General features: G+C 35.9%; 1 protein-coding gene and 1 long non-coding RNA gene across 4 annotated transcripts; one reads left to right on the top strand and one right to left on the bottom strand.

Moving 5' to 3' along the window:
* Positions 1-846: 846 nt before the first annotated feature.
* On the bottom strand, positions 847-12,203 carry LOC138889163 (uncharacterized). The gene is made up of 3 exons (XR_011406903.1): positions 12,079-12,203; positions 11,920-11,985; positions 847-1,095 (listed from the first exon to the last, which is right to left on the bottom strand). It is a non-coding gene; the product is annotated as an uncharacterized lncRNA (long non-coding RNA).
* On the top strand, positions 6,624-12,573 carry LOC104246071 (sulfate transporter 1.3-like). Of its 3 annotated transcripts, none has more exons than XM_009801825.2 (14): positions 6,624-7,202; positions 8,894-9,248; positions 9,348-9,396; positions 9,483-9,690; positions 9,846-10,020; positions 10,115-10,180; positions 10,264-10,377; positions 10,500-10,616; positions 10,702-10,828; positions 11,061-11,347; positions 11,440-11,630; positions 11,733-11,818; positions 11,930-12,006; positions 12,108-12,573. In XM_009801825.2, the coding sequence occupies exons 2-14, from the start codon at positions 8,919-8,921 to the stop codon at positions 12,252-12,254; spliced, it is 1,974 nt and encodes a 657-aa protein (XP_009800127.1). In that variant the 5' UTR covers positions 6,624-7,202; positions 8,894-8,918; the 3' UTR covers positions 12,255-12,573. The 3 variants fall into 3 exon arrangements, with proteins under 3 accessions (XP_009800127.1, XP_009800111.1, XP_009800119.1); XM_009801809.2 differs by having other exon boundaries at positions 6,626-7,207; XM_009801817.2 differs by lacking the exon at positions 6,624-7,202 and adding an exon at positions 8,546-8,802.
* Positions 12,574-14,313: the final 1,740 nt, after the last annotated feature.

Raw genomic sequence — 14,313 nt, 5'->3', positions numbered from 1 at the left:
CGTGGTTCTAGCACGGTCGCTCAACTGTTATACTCGGCTTATTTATCTGATTTTAAATACAATTATGAACCATGTGCAAATTTTATCTTTTACCGCTTTATTATCATTATTTTTTAGGAATGTGAACATCGCTAAAAAAACATGTCTTTGGACTGTGTCACATGAAATGCACCCACAATCCGGAACATATTTTATTTGACGTTTTGGGATTTGGATTTGGGTCGCATGAAATGCACACCCAAGTTTAAGAAAATAGATTATTAAATACGCAAAAGAAACTATCGTGTTATTATTTTGGGAGGGCCGTGAAATTCGCTAAACGGCACGTCCCGAATTCTAAATACTTTGATATATACATACAATAGAGGGCCCCGCAACTTTTGTTCATTTTGTTCGTCGAGGCTCGTCTCATCCTTGTTTTTAAAGGGATATCCTATAGCAACTACGTTTCTTGTCGCGCTTGTCTCTACTAATTGAAAATAGTAGATAGTCCTAGTTAATTACATGCTTGCAAGTTATCTATAACAGAATTCCGAGTGCTTGTGCAAAATCAGAAGCACGGCCACGTACACAGTCAGCCGAGCAAAAATTAAGGGCCCAAATCCAGCCCATGCGTGATGGACCAGACCTGGGCCATTGTTTGTTCGATGCGGGCCTGCTTGGTCTGTTTCGACCTGGGTTCGACCTTCGTGAGGTTGAGATTGCAAGCTCTGTGTTCTTTATCTTAAAACATGGTTTACCAGTTATATGAAGCAGTTTATCAGAAGGGAAAGAACTTAACTAGTAGTGTACGATTTTAATGCTTGGCATACATTACAGAATTATACTACACCAGTAAGCTAAATCTAAGATACAACCTAATGCATTGGGCATACTTTTATCACCAACCTATATACACAGTCTAACATTCAACTACCATACATTGACATTTATTAGGCATGAGGACTATCTCCAGTATCCAAAACAAGAATGTAAACTATTATACATTATATGAGGCCTAACATAATAGTCTATGCATATATAAGCATCTGCAGATCTTCTCTTTTACATTCATGCTCAAACCTTTCAAGTTACAGTGGTAGTATATTTGTGTACCTGGTATAGAGGAGCAAAAGAAGAAGAAAGATGATCAGCTGAGTGGTACACAGCAAGCACAGCAGCAGGTAAACAACACAACACAGCAACAAACAAAACAGCCACAATGGAGAAGCTCAACAAGTGATCGAGCAATGGACAGACAATCCCAGAAAACAGAGCAGGAAACAACAGCCCAGAATGTTGAATGTAACAGCAATCCAGTGATCCCAATAACCCCAAAAGCTCAACAAATAACCACTACAGTTCCGATAGTCAAAACTCAAACCAACAGTACACAGAAAGCTCAGTGTAGTAACAATCACAGCAGAAGAACACAGACTTCTCTTAATGGAACAAATAACAATCCCAGTTAGGATAACCAACTTGGTTTCTTTGTGCAGTTTTTGGACAGTGTTCAATTACAGTATTTCTGGAAATTTCCTTCTGTTTTTTTTCAGTTTTCTTCAACTCACAAGACCTCTCCTCAAGACTAAAATTTCCAGGCCCTTTTAAGTTCTGAAATGGCCTATTTATAAGCCAAACAACCAGTGCAGTCAAGCTGCCTGGATCCTGCCAATTTGCAGACTGCCCATACCTATTAAATCCCACGCCTAAGCATCTTTTTGATGCCAGCCATTTGTTCCCCACGCTTGGCCTTATTCTTTAATCAAGAGTTATGGGTTCATTTAAGTATTCATTTTAAACCCCCATACTCTTGTGTCTTGTTCCCCATTTGCATTAGTTTAATCCTAAATTAGTACCCTACTTGTCAGCTCACTTAAACTAAGCTTTTTCCTGTTTTTCTCGAACCCCAGACTACCCTTGTTAACCTTGATTATTACTGCCCTAAACCCCTTGCAGCATCAGGGCATTTTGAACTTCTGAAAGTTCAATTCAAGACTGCCCTAGCCTGATTCTTTTAATTTGTTTACAATGCAGTTACAAGCTAGTAGTCACAGCTAATGTCAAGCATCCAATTAACAATCAACAGGTTCATTCACTTACGTGAAGTTGTACGAATTAGAATATTTGAACATTCAGTCGTAGGAAGTTAATCGACGACATTTATCAAGTCGACTATACTAATTATAACAGGTAACAATCAGTCGTTCATATAAACCAATACATACACGGACCTGAAGGGCTTCGGACAACTTTGGTCAATCACTGGGAACCTATATAAGTTATTTATGCGACGTCTATCCTAATCGGACATGTTTATCATAGGATACGTTCAAATCATACACAGAAAACAATCGACCAAATAAAAGGTCTTTGACAGAGATGGAAGAAATCCGAATGAAAAATAACAAAAATAGCAAACAAACACAACGAAACATGCTGACAACTTAATTAGCAGTTGAATAAAACAAAAAGGAAAAGAAAAACTTACCGAGAAATGTCCAAACAAAATTGATCCAAATCTGACTCAACTCTGACCCTTTGAGGCCGAACAAACTTTAATCAGGGTGTTCTCACATGAGAACACCTTGATTAAGGTCTATTAGACCTCAAACCCCCGTTAAGGCTAGCCGGATTCCCCAGGTTCATGTGTTCTAAGGTCTGGATTTTCAGATCTGGTTTTTTAGAAGTTGTGGGTAGATTCGGACCAAACCAAGCCTGGTTTGGTCACGATGGGGGTCAGGGGAGTGTCTGGTATGAAGATGGTGAGGTTTGGTATAGGTCCGGGTTCGACTCGAATCTTCAAATGAAGATTCGAGATGAAGGAAGGGGATTCGAGGCTAGGGGTAATAGATCCATGTTCAGGAGAGTGAGGGGGTCCTGGGGTGTTCAGGAGGTGGTCACCGGCGTTCATGCCGCCGGATTCTGGTGAAGGGGAAACTAGGGCGGCTGCTAGGGTTTCGGGGGGTTTCAGGGCTTGGTGAGGAAGGAGATGAGTGAAGGGGGGTTCGACTAGGGGGCGTGGGGTGTGATAGAAAGCTTATATATGGTCTAAGGGTTTAGATCTGAGCCGTTGGATCAGATGATCTCAACGGCTTGGATCTGATGGTGAGGGGTGAGACGAGGTCGTTTGGTATTAAAACGGGGTCGTTTGGGTTTAAGTGATGGATTGGGTTGGACCGGCTAAACAGGTCGGGTCACGGGTGCGGATGTGGACCGTTGGATCAAGAGGCTTAGACGGCTCAGATCGACTTGCCTGAAACGGCGTCGTTTGAATTGGTGCTTGGGCAGGCCGGATTTGGACTGGACTTGAGTGCCGATTTTGGGCCTATTTCGTTTTCATTTTTGGGCCCAAACCGATTTTCAACTCTTTTCTTTTTGTTTTTTTTCTAATTTTAAAACAAAAAATGAAAAATAACAAATAAATAGTAAAACAAATGAAATTAAAACAAACAACAATGTAACACTTCAACACCATTATCACACCAAATTAAAATGTTCAAGTAAGTTAAATCACAACCTAGAACGAACAATGCACATATATTTTGAATTTTCTTTTAACTACTGAATTACGGTTTGATTACTATGACAGACATACCTTGTGTTTTGACTGATAAGATCAAAAAATGCAAAAATAATGGGATGAACCACAAATGACTAGCAGTACATGTCATGAAAAATTGGAAAATTTGTACAGCGAGGTCACTGGTCACTATTTTTGTTTTCTTTTGGAGTGCATGTCCGTGAAGCAAAAATCACGTGCTTACAAGATGTTTCAGCCATTGTTGTCCGTTGAGTAAATGTGAGCCTTAAGTTATGTTTTGTGATTTTGAACTTCTCTTATTTTGACAAACGATGAAGTTCACCATAACATATAATCCAAGTTCATTAAATTGTGTTTTGAAAAGATGCAGCACTGACTCGCCAATAGAAGCTTGTATCCAATCGCCCTTCAAAGAAATCACATGAAATACATACATATAGTTGAACTTACAACGAACAACTCAAATATATTTTTCTAAAGATAAGTCAATGTGAAAATTCATCGAGTTAATAAGTTGGAAAGAATTGCATTCGGATGTTACATTCTGACAGTTGGCTATCTAACAGGTCCCTCTAGCGTTTACTGAATGCTTTAGTTTGATGGTAAAATTTTTGAACTAAAAAGAAACTCTGTTTAAGCAAAAGTCAGGCAAATATGCAAATAGTGACAAAAGTTCATACCTTCGTTATCCGAGGAATATTTAGGCGGTATTAAAAATGGAAGAAGAACAGAGCTAATCCAGATTTGTAACTTAAAACAGAGAAGCAAAACAAATTAGTAAGACAAAAAAAAGTGATTTGTAGTATCTTCTAATCTTGTAGAACTAATTCAATCGAGAAAGTAACGTTAATAAATGTATGAAGAATATAACAACAAATCCAGATTTTGCAAGTTAAAAAATAGAGAAACAAAACGAATTAGCATGTAAAAAAAATTAATTTTTAATACCTTTTCATATCGGAGAACAACAGTTTTGATATTTTTTCTCCGGTAATCAAAGAACTTTGTATTTTTAATATTGTTTCGATAAAAACAGGTAGAGATTCAAAAGAAGGCAGAAATAAGCAAAATAGCAAAAAAGTTAAGAGCATTCAAAGAGGGAACGGCTAAGTACAAAAACAGTGCAAGCAAAAAGAAAACCAACATATATATATATACTGTTGCAATGAATATATTGTAAGACAAAAAAGTGAATTGTTGTAGTATCTTGTAATCTTGTAGAACCAATCGAGAAAGTAGCTTTAAAAATGTGTGAAGAACATAACAGCAATTCCAGATTTTGCAACTTGAAAATAGAGACGCAAAACAAATTAGTAAGTAAAAAAATTAATTTTTAATACCTTTTCATCTTGTAGAACCAATTCAATGAAGAAAGTAGTGTCTGAATTGTAACGATCCGGGACTTTCGACAGACGAACAATCCGAACTTTCAACTTTCATTGCATTTTCGAAATTGTTATATCCTTGATGAAATTAGTGTGAGTAGCCATAATTTGCGGAATCCTTTTGTTTTGTTGAATTTCTAATATACGCTTGCCTTTGGTTTATTTATAGAGTATCAATGGAAGATATATAAGTTGGTATAGTCAGTTTTGAGCAGTTCAAGATGGTTACCGATCGTGCGTAGGTTTAGATAGCGTAGCTTTAGATAAAATAGATACCGTAGGTTTAGATAAAATCTAAAAAAACGTGTATATTCACGTTCACTTGTTTAAAAAAAGAAAAACCTAAAAGACTTAGTTGACAAAAGTAGATTATTGAATAATGTAGGATTCCACAAACAGAACATGTAAATACGGTTACTTGTTTAAAAAAAGAAAAACCTAAAAGACTTAGTTGACAAAAGTAGATTATTGAATAATGTAGGATTCCCCAAACAGAAGTCTAATAGGATGCTTCTAACGTAGTAATTCTTTAAAAATAAAATAACTGTCGTTTTTATTTGATTTTTTCCCAAATAATATATTAGTTCCTATTTTTGTGGAGGTATGTCCTAAAGGGCCAAATGTCTTATTTTCGTGCTGCCACTTGTCAAAAAAAGGGGCTTCTGCCTTTCCTTTTATTAATAGATAGATGAAGTATGTATTTTACACTTTTACCCATAATAATGATGGCATTTTTAAAAGTTTTGGGAAATGGGTAGTTAATGATAAGGGTAAAACAGAGAAAAAAAGATCGTCTTTCTCTTAATTTGATATAGTGGACAAGTAAAAGTAAAAGTGTATTTTTAGTATAGTGAACAAGTAAAAATAAACAAGAAATATATTTTAATACATAAAAAAAAATTAACTTAGTAGCTGATACAACAAGGACAACCGGCAAAAAATTTAGGGAAATTATCAGTTATGCCCATTTATAAGTACCTCATTACAAAAATTGGTCAATTGATAAAATATTACTAATATTAGCGAAATTAGCCAATTAGCTATTTGTAGCAAAAAAATACCAAATTTTTGCTTTGTTTTGAGTGGGTGTGATTAGAATAGATTGCGCACAACTTAAGGAACTTGAATCTCAGTTTTGGGATGATTTGGTGAAGTTTTGAGGTGATTTGAATTGAAAATTCGAAGTAAAAGCTGAACATAAAAAAAATGATATGTGTATCACACTATGTATCATTTGTGTATCACATATGTATCATATTTGTATCAATTGTGTATCACATGTATATCCATATATACCTGTGTGTGAGATACATGCGTGATACATGTGTCGCATAAGACTTTTTTGATCTCGATTTAATTATGAATTTTGATACAAAACCAGTCCAAATCACCTCTCATTTTCCTCAAATTTTGTATATTGACTTATTTATATATTTTCAATGAATTTCAACTATACCCATTGAAAAAATTCCTTTTTTGTTTAGATTTTTGGAATATTGTATAGATTTTTGTATTTCATCACCTTATTTGATATCCCGTCCATGAAATTTCCTTTCCGTCTTGTATCTAATGTTGTTAATCACGCTTAAAAATATGGGAGGTAATTTTTGCATGTGATTCTTTGAGAGAAAGAACACTATTATTTGGTTTTTCAATTTTTGTTAGCTAATTTTAATAAATCTGTGACTAATTGCCAGAGGTTGGTAAGTTGAGATTTATTTTGGACTAAGTTTCGTAAATTTACCTAATTCACTGCGGAAAAGTGAGCTCAAAGATCCACATTGTAAAAGGCCCAAATCTGGGTCCACATTAGACTTTTTCTTTTATTTTTGCCCAAAAAACAACAATTAGAGGTTTCATACACGACATTCTGGTCAACTTTATGAACATAGACCGTAAAACGTCAAGATTCAGACATTTTATTGGCCCTACATTCGAGGAAACTAATACTTACCGCTGAGAACTGACTTCCAAAAAAGTAGTTGCACAAACTACGTCGTTATTTTCCCACTTCTCTTTTACCTTGGCCTCCTAGTATAAAAGACACAAATCATTTCTTTTCTTTTCTATTCTTTTACCCTATTGTCTTCTTGTTTACACTCAAAAACCATTTTCCCAACACATGCATTCATCTGGGCATCTTTCTTGATTTGTTACATTTTTTATCCCTCATTTTCTTGTTAATTAATTAACCAAACAGAAGATAGCAAAATTGCAACACATTGAACTTAGACGTGGGAATTCTTTTTTGATGTCCAGAAGTTACAAGGACCATTGAGTGTTTGAACAAAAAGGCACGGTAGTTACTTAATCTGACTCTCTCTCTCTCTCTATATATATATATATATATCCTTTTCTTGATATCTTTTTAGGAGTATCTTTAATCGTTTCAAGTATGTTTTTTTTTTAATTATTACCACCTTTTACACTTTTCTTTAGTTCAATTTATTGTATGGTTAGTTTAGTTTAATAGGTATATATGGCCCTGCATGTGGAGTATGACCTAAGTGGGGGACCTTATCTTCTATATATCACTATCAATGGTGTACATGAAAGGCGTATGGAATGAAAAGGAGAGTGCTATATGCTAAATGGAAAACAAAATGTCTAGTGAATATCTTGAGTTTTATTAATTAATTTGGTTTTAGGATTATATTTTTATTAGTTGATCCCCATTTCTAGTTTAAGGGTGAAAACTAAAAAAAGAGGAGAACATAGTAGTCAGTGTCATTGATGGACCCATTGTACTGAGATTTGTCCCTTTACTCATTTTTATTGTTAATAGTTGGAGAAAATTGAAATGTCTTGAGATTTATCAAAGAGGTTCCGTGAATTTCCTTCAGAAATTTTACACTTTCTGTTCTTTTTATATTTCTAGTAGTTTTTTATGGAGAGGGGTGGGGGTGGGGGTGGGGTAGGGTGGATTTTAGTTATTTTTGAGTTATTCTATCCTTGTTTTGAAATTTAATATTCCTTCTCTTATAGTAGAGAAGAAAGGGGTTGGGAATGGAGACTGGAGAGGAGATGAAAAAAGGGAGTATTATAAGCTAAGAAACTTATCATGCTTAACTTGTAGTAATGTAATTGCAGAAGTTACCAGCACAACTGTGTTGTTTGTTCTTTCTTTATGTGTATTCCTGCTTATACATTAGTTCATGAAAAAAATCAGCTAAGTTTAATTTGATAAGGTGTAAAAGGACCTTTCTAGAATGTCCACATCAAATAAGTTTTCCATGTTGCTAAATACTTCTCAGTCAAAAAACGACAATCCGTTGCACTAAGCTCCCATATGCAAGGACCGGCCTACATTGACTCTATTGTATTTCCAAATACCTAGACAGAAAAGAGAATATAGCTTGAAAATTGTAGTTGTTATTTTTACATTTTGGATATCAATCTTGTGGGATTATATTGGATATGTTGTTGTTAATGATGTCAATCTTGTCGTCGTGAATCTATCATATTAGTTGTGATTTCTAGAAATACTAACAGTAAAAAAAGATCCAAATTCTCACTGTAAACAAACCAATGTAGTGGACGTCCATTTTCTGTTAGATAAAATACAAAAAAAGGGTTGCTTTTAGTTTCCAACACCTGTATATATGTACTAAGCAAAATGATCAAGATCATGCTTAGTTGCATATAGCAGTAAGCCTTTCTTCAAGATAATAAAGCTTGATGCTCGAATTTTCTGACAATTTGAAATGTTATGTAATGTATTGTCATTGATCCTTCTTTAAGGCCATCATTGTTTTTGTCGTCATCTTTCTCTTATTAGTTACTATCAAGTTTTAGTGAATGTAGCACTGAATAATGCTAAGATTTGGAGGAATTGGAGCGTATTTTTTTAGTGCTGAGTAGAAGCTAGTTAATTTGAGCACCAGACTTTATGAGGTGTCAAATGCATTTTGTTGATTTGGCTTGTGTTGGAATTTTGTATTTCTCTTACTGATGTAATAGAAATTATATTACCTCTGCCTTACAGGTGAATTAGCCAATTCTAATCTAAGATGGGTCGATCTAGCGTTGAGGCAATAGAAACAAAAGAAATGGACTACCAAAGTTTGCCATCCCCTCAACAGCAACAAGCACCATATATGCACAAGGTTGGAGTCCCACCGAAACAGAACCTATTCGATGAATTTAAGACTACTGTAAAGGAAACATTGTTTGCAGATGATCCTCTACGCTCCTTTAAAGATCAGTCAAGGTCTCGCAAGTTTGTCCTTGGTTGGCAGGCTGTGTTTCCCATACTAGATTGGGGTAGAAGCTATAATGTTTCTAAGTTTAGAGGTGATCTAATTGCTGGTCTGACTATTGCAAGTCTCTGCATTCCTCAGGTATATTTAAAGCATGCACATAGGACTTGTGTAAATCAATTGAACAAGTATAGACTTTTATGTTTCATGAGTTTGACCATATTGCAATTGGTTTAACAGGACATTGGCTATTCAAAACTCGCAAACTTAGCTCCTCAATATGGGCTATGTAAGTGTACATTTGCTGAATTAGTATACATTTAGTAAAAGTATAATGAACCCTCTTTCATGCATGTTTTTCTTTAAATTTTCCAGACTCCAGCTTTGTTCCACCTTTGATTTATGCCTTCATGGGTAGCTCAAGAGATATAGCGATAGGACCTGTTGCTGTTGTATCACTATTGCTAGGGTCTCTGCTTAGCAATGAAATTGATCCAACTACAAATCCAAATGAATATCGGAGGCTTGCATTTACAGCTACTTTTTTTGCTGGCATTACTCAAGCTACTATTGGAATCTTAAGGTATCCAAGAGTTGCCAAGCTTAAGAGCTTGTAGTTGTACACTTGTAGTTTTGATTTTCTTCATCTCATTCGATGCAAGCATTTATTGCTTTCTTTTCCCTTTCTGACTTGCCAACGGACAGCTAGCTTTAACTACTACTTTGGTTCCTTTTCAGATTGGGATTTTTAATCGACTTCTTATCTCATGCTGCTGTTGTCGGTTTCATGGGTGGTGCGGCCATTACAATTGCCCTCCAGCAACTTAAAGGTTTTCTGGGCATCAAGAAGTTTACTAAGGAAACTGATATCATTTCTGTGATGAAATCAGTATGGCGTTCGGCTCACCATGGAGTGAGTTATCTTGTCCTTCTAGGTATCCTTCTTAAGTGGTTTTATCTGCATAAACGACTAATAGCACCTTCTTCTTTTTTCAAAACACTTGCAGTGGAACTTGCCGACAATTCTCATTGGAGCAACCTTTTTAACTTTCCTTTTGTTCGCTAAGTACACTGTAAGATTTCTAACGTTTGTCTACAACTTAAGTTGAAGTGCTTTGACAGCTTTTGTTGATTCCTAAATGATTTTGAAATTCAGGGAAAGAAGAACAAAAAGCTGTTTTGGATACCTGCAATTGCTCCTCTGATCTCTGTCATTCTTTCCACCTTCTTTGTCTACATAACCCATGCCGAAAAAAAGGGAGTCGAGATTGTAAGTGCTTACTTTAGGTGCTTCTTTGGTATCATTAACTTTTTTTCCTGATAAGTTTCTGGTATCATTTAACTTGAACTTAATGAGAACATTTTCATTCATTTCTGTAATGACCTTACCAGGTGAGAGACATTGAGAAAGGAATCAATCCTCCTTCTGTCAGCGAAATCTATTTCACTGGTGATTATCTCCTAAAAGGGCTAAAGATTGGTATTGTTGCTGGAATGATTGCATTGACGGTAAGAAAATTGGTTAATCAAAGTCGAAACAGGAGCTTTTATGTTCTTCCACTCAATTGTCGTACTCCTACCTTCCCGTTCATAGGAAGCTGTTGCAATTGGAAGAACATTTGCTTCAATGAAGGACTACCAGTTAGATGGAAACAAAGAAATGGTGGCACTTGGAGCGATGAATGTTGTTGGCTCAATGACATCATGCTATGTGACAACAGGTAGGAAAGATGAATAAAGTTCTATTAAAACTTATTTAACCATCCGATACCTAGGCTTCAAATCAATGCAGCCTAAGGAATCAATGTTTGATTGATCTGTTAATGTGTTTCATCATATATACTCTGATTCATCGTTATCTTATGTCTTAGTATTAACGAAAAGAAATAATACAAGGATTTGAATTCATTTCTCTTGGGATTCTTTAACTAATTGATCAATTCACTCTTGCAGGTTCCTTCTCTCGATCAGCAGTAAATTACATGGCTGGTTGCCAAACTGCAGTTTCCAACATTATCATGTCTGTTGTTGTGTTCTTGACATTGTTGTTCATAACCCCCCTTTTTGAGTACACTCCAAATGCAATCCTCGCTGCCATCATTATCTCTGCTGTCATTGGATTAATAGACTATGAAGCCGCAATTTTGATTTGGAAGATCGACAAATTTGATTTTGTTGCTTGCATGGGAGCATTTTTTGGTGTGGTTTTCGCCTCGGTTGAGATAGGTCTTTTAATTGCAGTAAGTATTTTTCTGAGGAAGGCTTAACAATTTCGTAAGAGAAATCCGCAATAGTTTAATGATTGAATCTCATTGTCTTTATTATTAAATAGGTCTCAATATCATTTGCTAAGATTCTCCTTCAAGTCACAAGGCCACGAACAGCTATTCTTGGCAAGATCCCTAGGACAAATGTATATAGGAACATTCAACAATATCCCGAGGCAACACAAGTTCCCGGTGTACTAATTGTGAGAGTTGATTCTGCTATCTACTTTTCAAATTCTAACTACACGAGAGAGAGGTAAGCCATTATTTCTTCTATCTTCAATCGGAGTAGATAGACAGATAGATAGATAGATAGATAAAAGAGTTTGTAATTCATGAGGATGAACTTGTTTTCCAGGATACTGAGATGGGTAACGGATGAGGACGAGCAACTAGAATCCGCTGGCTTTCCTAAAATTAGGTTCTTGATTGTTGACATGTCACGTAAGTGGGAAACGATTAACTTTTAAAAAAACTTCAAGCAATATATATGCTACCACACTTCTTGCAAATAATACTTAATTATTTCATGTTTTTCCACTTACTCTTTTGCAGCGGTGACTGACATTGACACCAGTGGCATCCATGCCTTTGAAGAGTTGCACAGAAGCCTACAGAAGAGAGAAGTTCAGGTAAAGCTTAATAATCATACCCAAATATAGTATCTGAACTAAAATAAAACCATAGGTCTCTTGATATCTTACCCTTCGTCTGTTTGTGCGCGCACGGACAGCTTGTTCTCTCAAACCCTGGAAGGCAAGTGATCGACAAGCTGCACGCATCCAATTTCGTGAGCCAAATTGGCGAGGACAAGATCTTTCTCACTGTTGCAGATGCCGTGCTAACATGTTCCTCGAAGTTCCCTGACGAAGTAGTCTAAAGTGGTAAATAGCATACAACCATGGAAACTCACTCACCCCTATGCTGGGACTGGGAGAAAGAAAAATCAGCTAGAGAGAACCAATTTGCATATAGCAATGTGTAGTGAATCAAAAAGGGACGTTGGATCCTAATTATCAGTGATTGGTGGGACCTTAGAAAGTGATGGCATTCTAATCCAGAAGCAGAAAATGGTTCATATATAAGCCAATTGTTATAATGCTCTTGTTGAGTTGTTAAAGTTCTCTGTATGTTAGCTACAGTTCAGATTGTATAGATAGTTCAAAACTTTCTTCTCAATGAGGGCTTGCTAAAACCAATGTTGGAATTACCAGGAATGCATGCCATCCCATTATATACCATTCATCAACAATAACCAAGAGGTTAAAGTTTGAAATAATGACTCAATTAACTATGGCTCAATCCAAATTTAATTGGAGCCAGCTTTATGAATCGTTTGTGATGTTTCCATTCTATTCAAGTGTTTTTCATTCCAATAGGAAATGATTTGTCTTTTATCACAAATTAAAGTTTCTCCAAAATTAGAGGTTCTCTACATCTAATACATATATTTAGACATATACTAACCATGCTAAAAGAGCTCTCGACAAATATGGACCTAATGTAAATAAAGATGTGCTATGTAAGGTTTGGAGTTGATCGGCAGCTGAAATTAGAAATAGGGTATGAATTAGGAAAGAACGGGAAAGGGAAATAGGGTTATGAATTAGGAAAGAAGAGTATGAGTAATAAGGGACAAGTGGCAGGAGGAGGAGCATTGGATAAGTACAGGTGGAGATTAGTAATTGTAGGTGATATAATAAAATGAATAGCACAGATTACAAGGGAGCTGGGTTGATCGGAGGGCTCAGATTAAAGGACAACCCAACTAAATAGTTAGTAGGGCCAGCCCACTAATCAATTTCGAGCCGGTATTTTTCTTAACTGAATTCTCACCCTCTCTCCTCTCTCTCTCTCTCTCTCTCTTCATTTCTCAACTTTGCCATTCTTCTTCTTCCTCTTTCTAAATTTTCAATTTCTCTTTCAGGTTTCATCCCACCATTGCAGCTGATCAACAAGCTCAATATGGATTTTAATTCAATTGTTGCAATTCAATTCCATTTCATTGTAATAGAATTTCTCGATTGAATTCAATAAAAATACAGTTTGGGCTCGATTCTACTTCTTAATTATTAGTACATTACAACTTGGTATCAGGCAAATTCCTGGCCCAATGACGATTACAGAAACAAGGTCAAAAAGTACAGAAGAATCAGTTAAGAAATTAGACATGCAACTCCAGAATTACATGGAGACTAATGATGCTAGATTGGAGGATTTGGCCAAGAAGATGGATCTTCTAATGGAGAAATTGATCCCCAATCAAGAGGAAATTTTGGGAAGTGTGTCGGGTCTTCAATTAGATGTTTTTGGAAGCAGGGTACACAAGAGTGACTAATTCGAGCAAGCTAGATTCCAAAGGAGCAATCGCCATGGTCGATTTGAGTTCCCATTTTATTATGGAGTTGATCCCTGCTCGTGGCTGAGGAAAGGGGAGAGATACTTCCACAACAATCGAATCCTTGACCCTGAGAAGAAGTTGGAAGTAGCTGTCATGCACTTAACAGGTAAAGCTGAGGCATGATTTTTCTCATATCATGTTAGCAAAGGTATAATCAAATGGCATGAGTTTACTGAAGAAATTTGCAAAAGACTTGAAGGAGCTAGTAATAGTAAAGTCAACTTAATTGGAGAATTTTAAAAGGTTGAACAAAAAGGAACAGTAGATGAATATTGTGAAAGATTTGAAGAATTGAAAGTCTAGATTTTGATAAGGAATCCCACCATTCCTGAAGATTTCTTCCTAGAATTCTTTGTGGAAGGTCTCAAGGAAGAAATAAGGCATACAATTAAGATGCTTAACCCTTTTACCCTAAGTCAGGTTGTGGATAAGGCTCAACATCAGGAAAGGCTAATCCAAGTACAAAATAAGAAGGAGAGAAGTTAGAAGGGAAGAAGTAGTATTACAGGTTCTAATCAGACTAATGGGGTAATAGTTA

Source organism: Nicotiana sylvestris, chromosome 4, assembly GCF_000393655.2.
Source record: "Nicotiana sylvestris chromosome 4, ASM39365v2, whole genome shotgun sequence".
Classification (NCBI taxonomy): Eukaryota; Viridiplantae; Streptophyta; class Magnoliopsida; order Solanales; family Solanaceae; genus Nicotiana; species Nicotiana sylvestris.
Note: the sequence above shows the minus strand (reverse complement) of the source record. Positions and strands in the feature narration are given on the sequence as shown.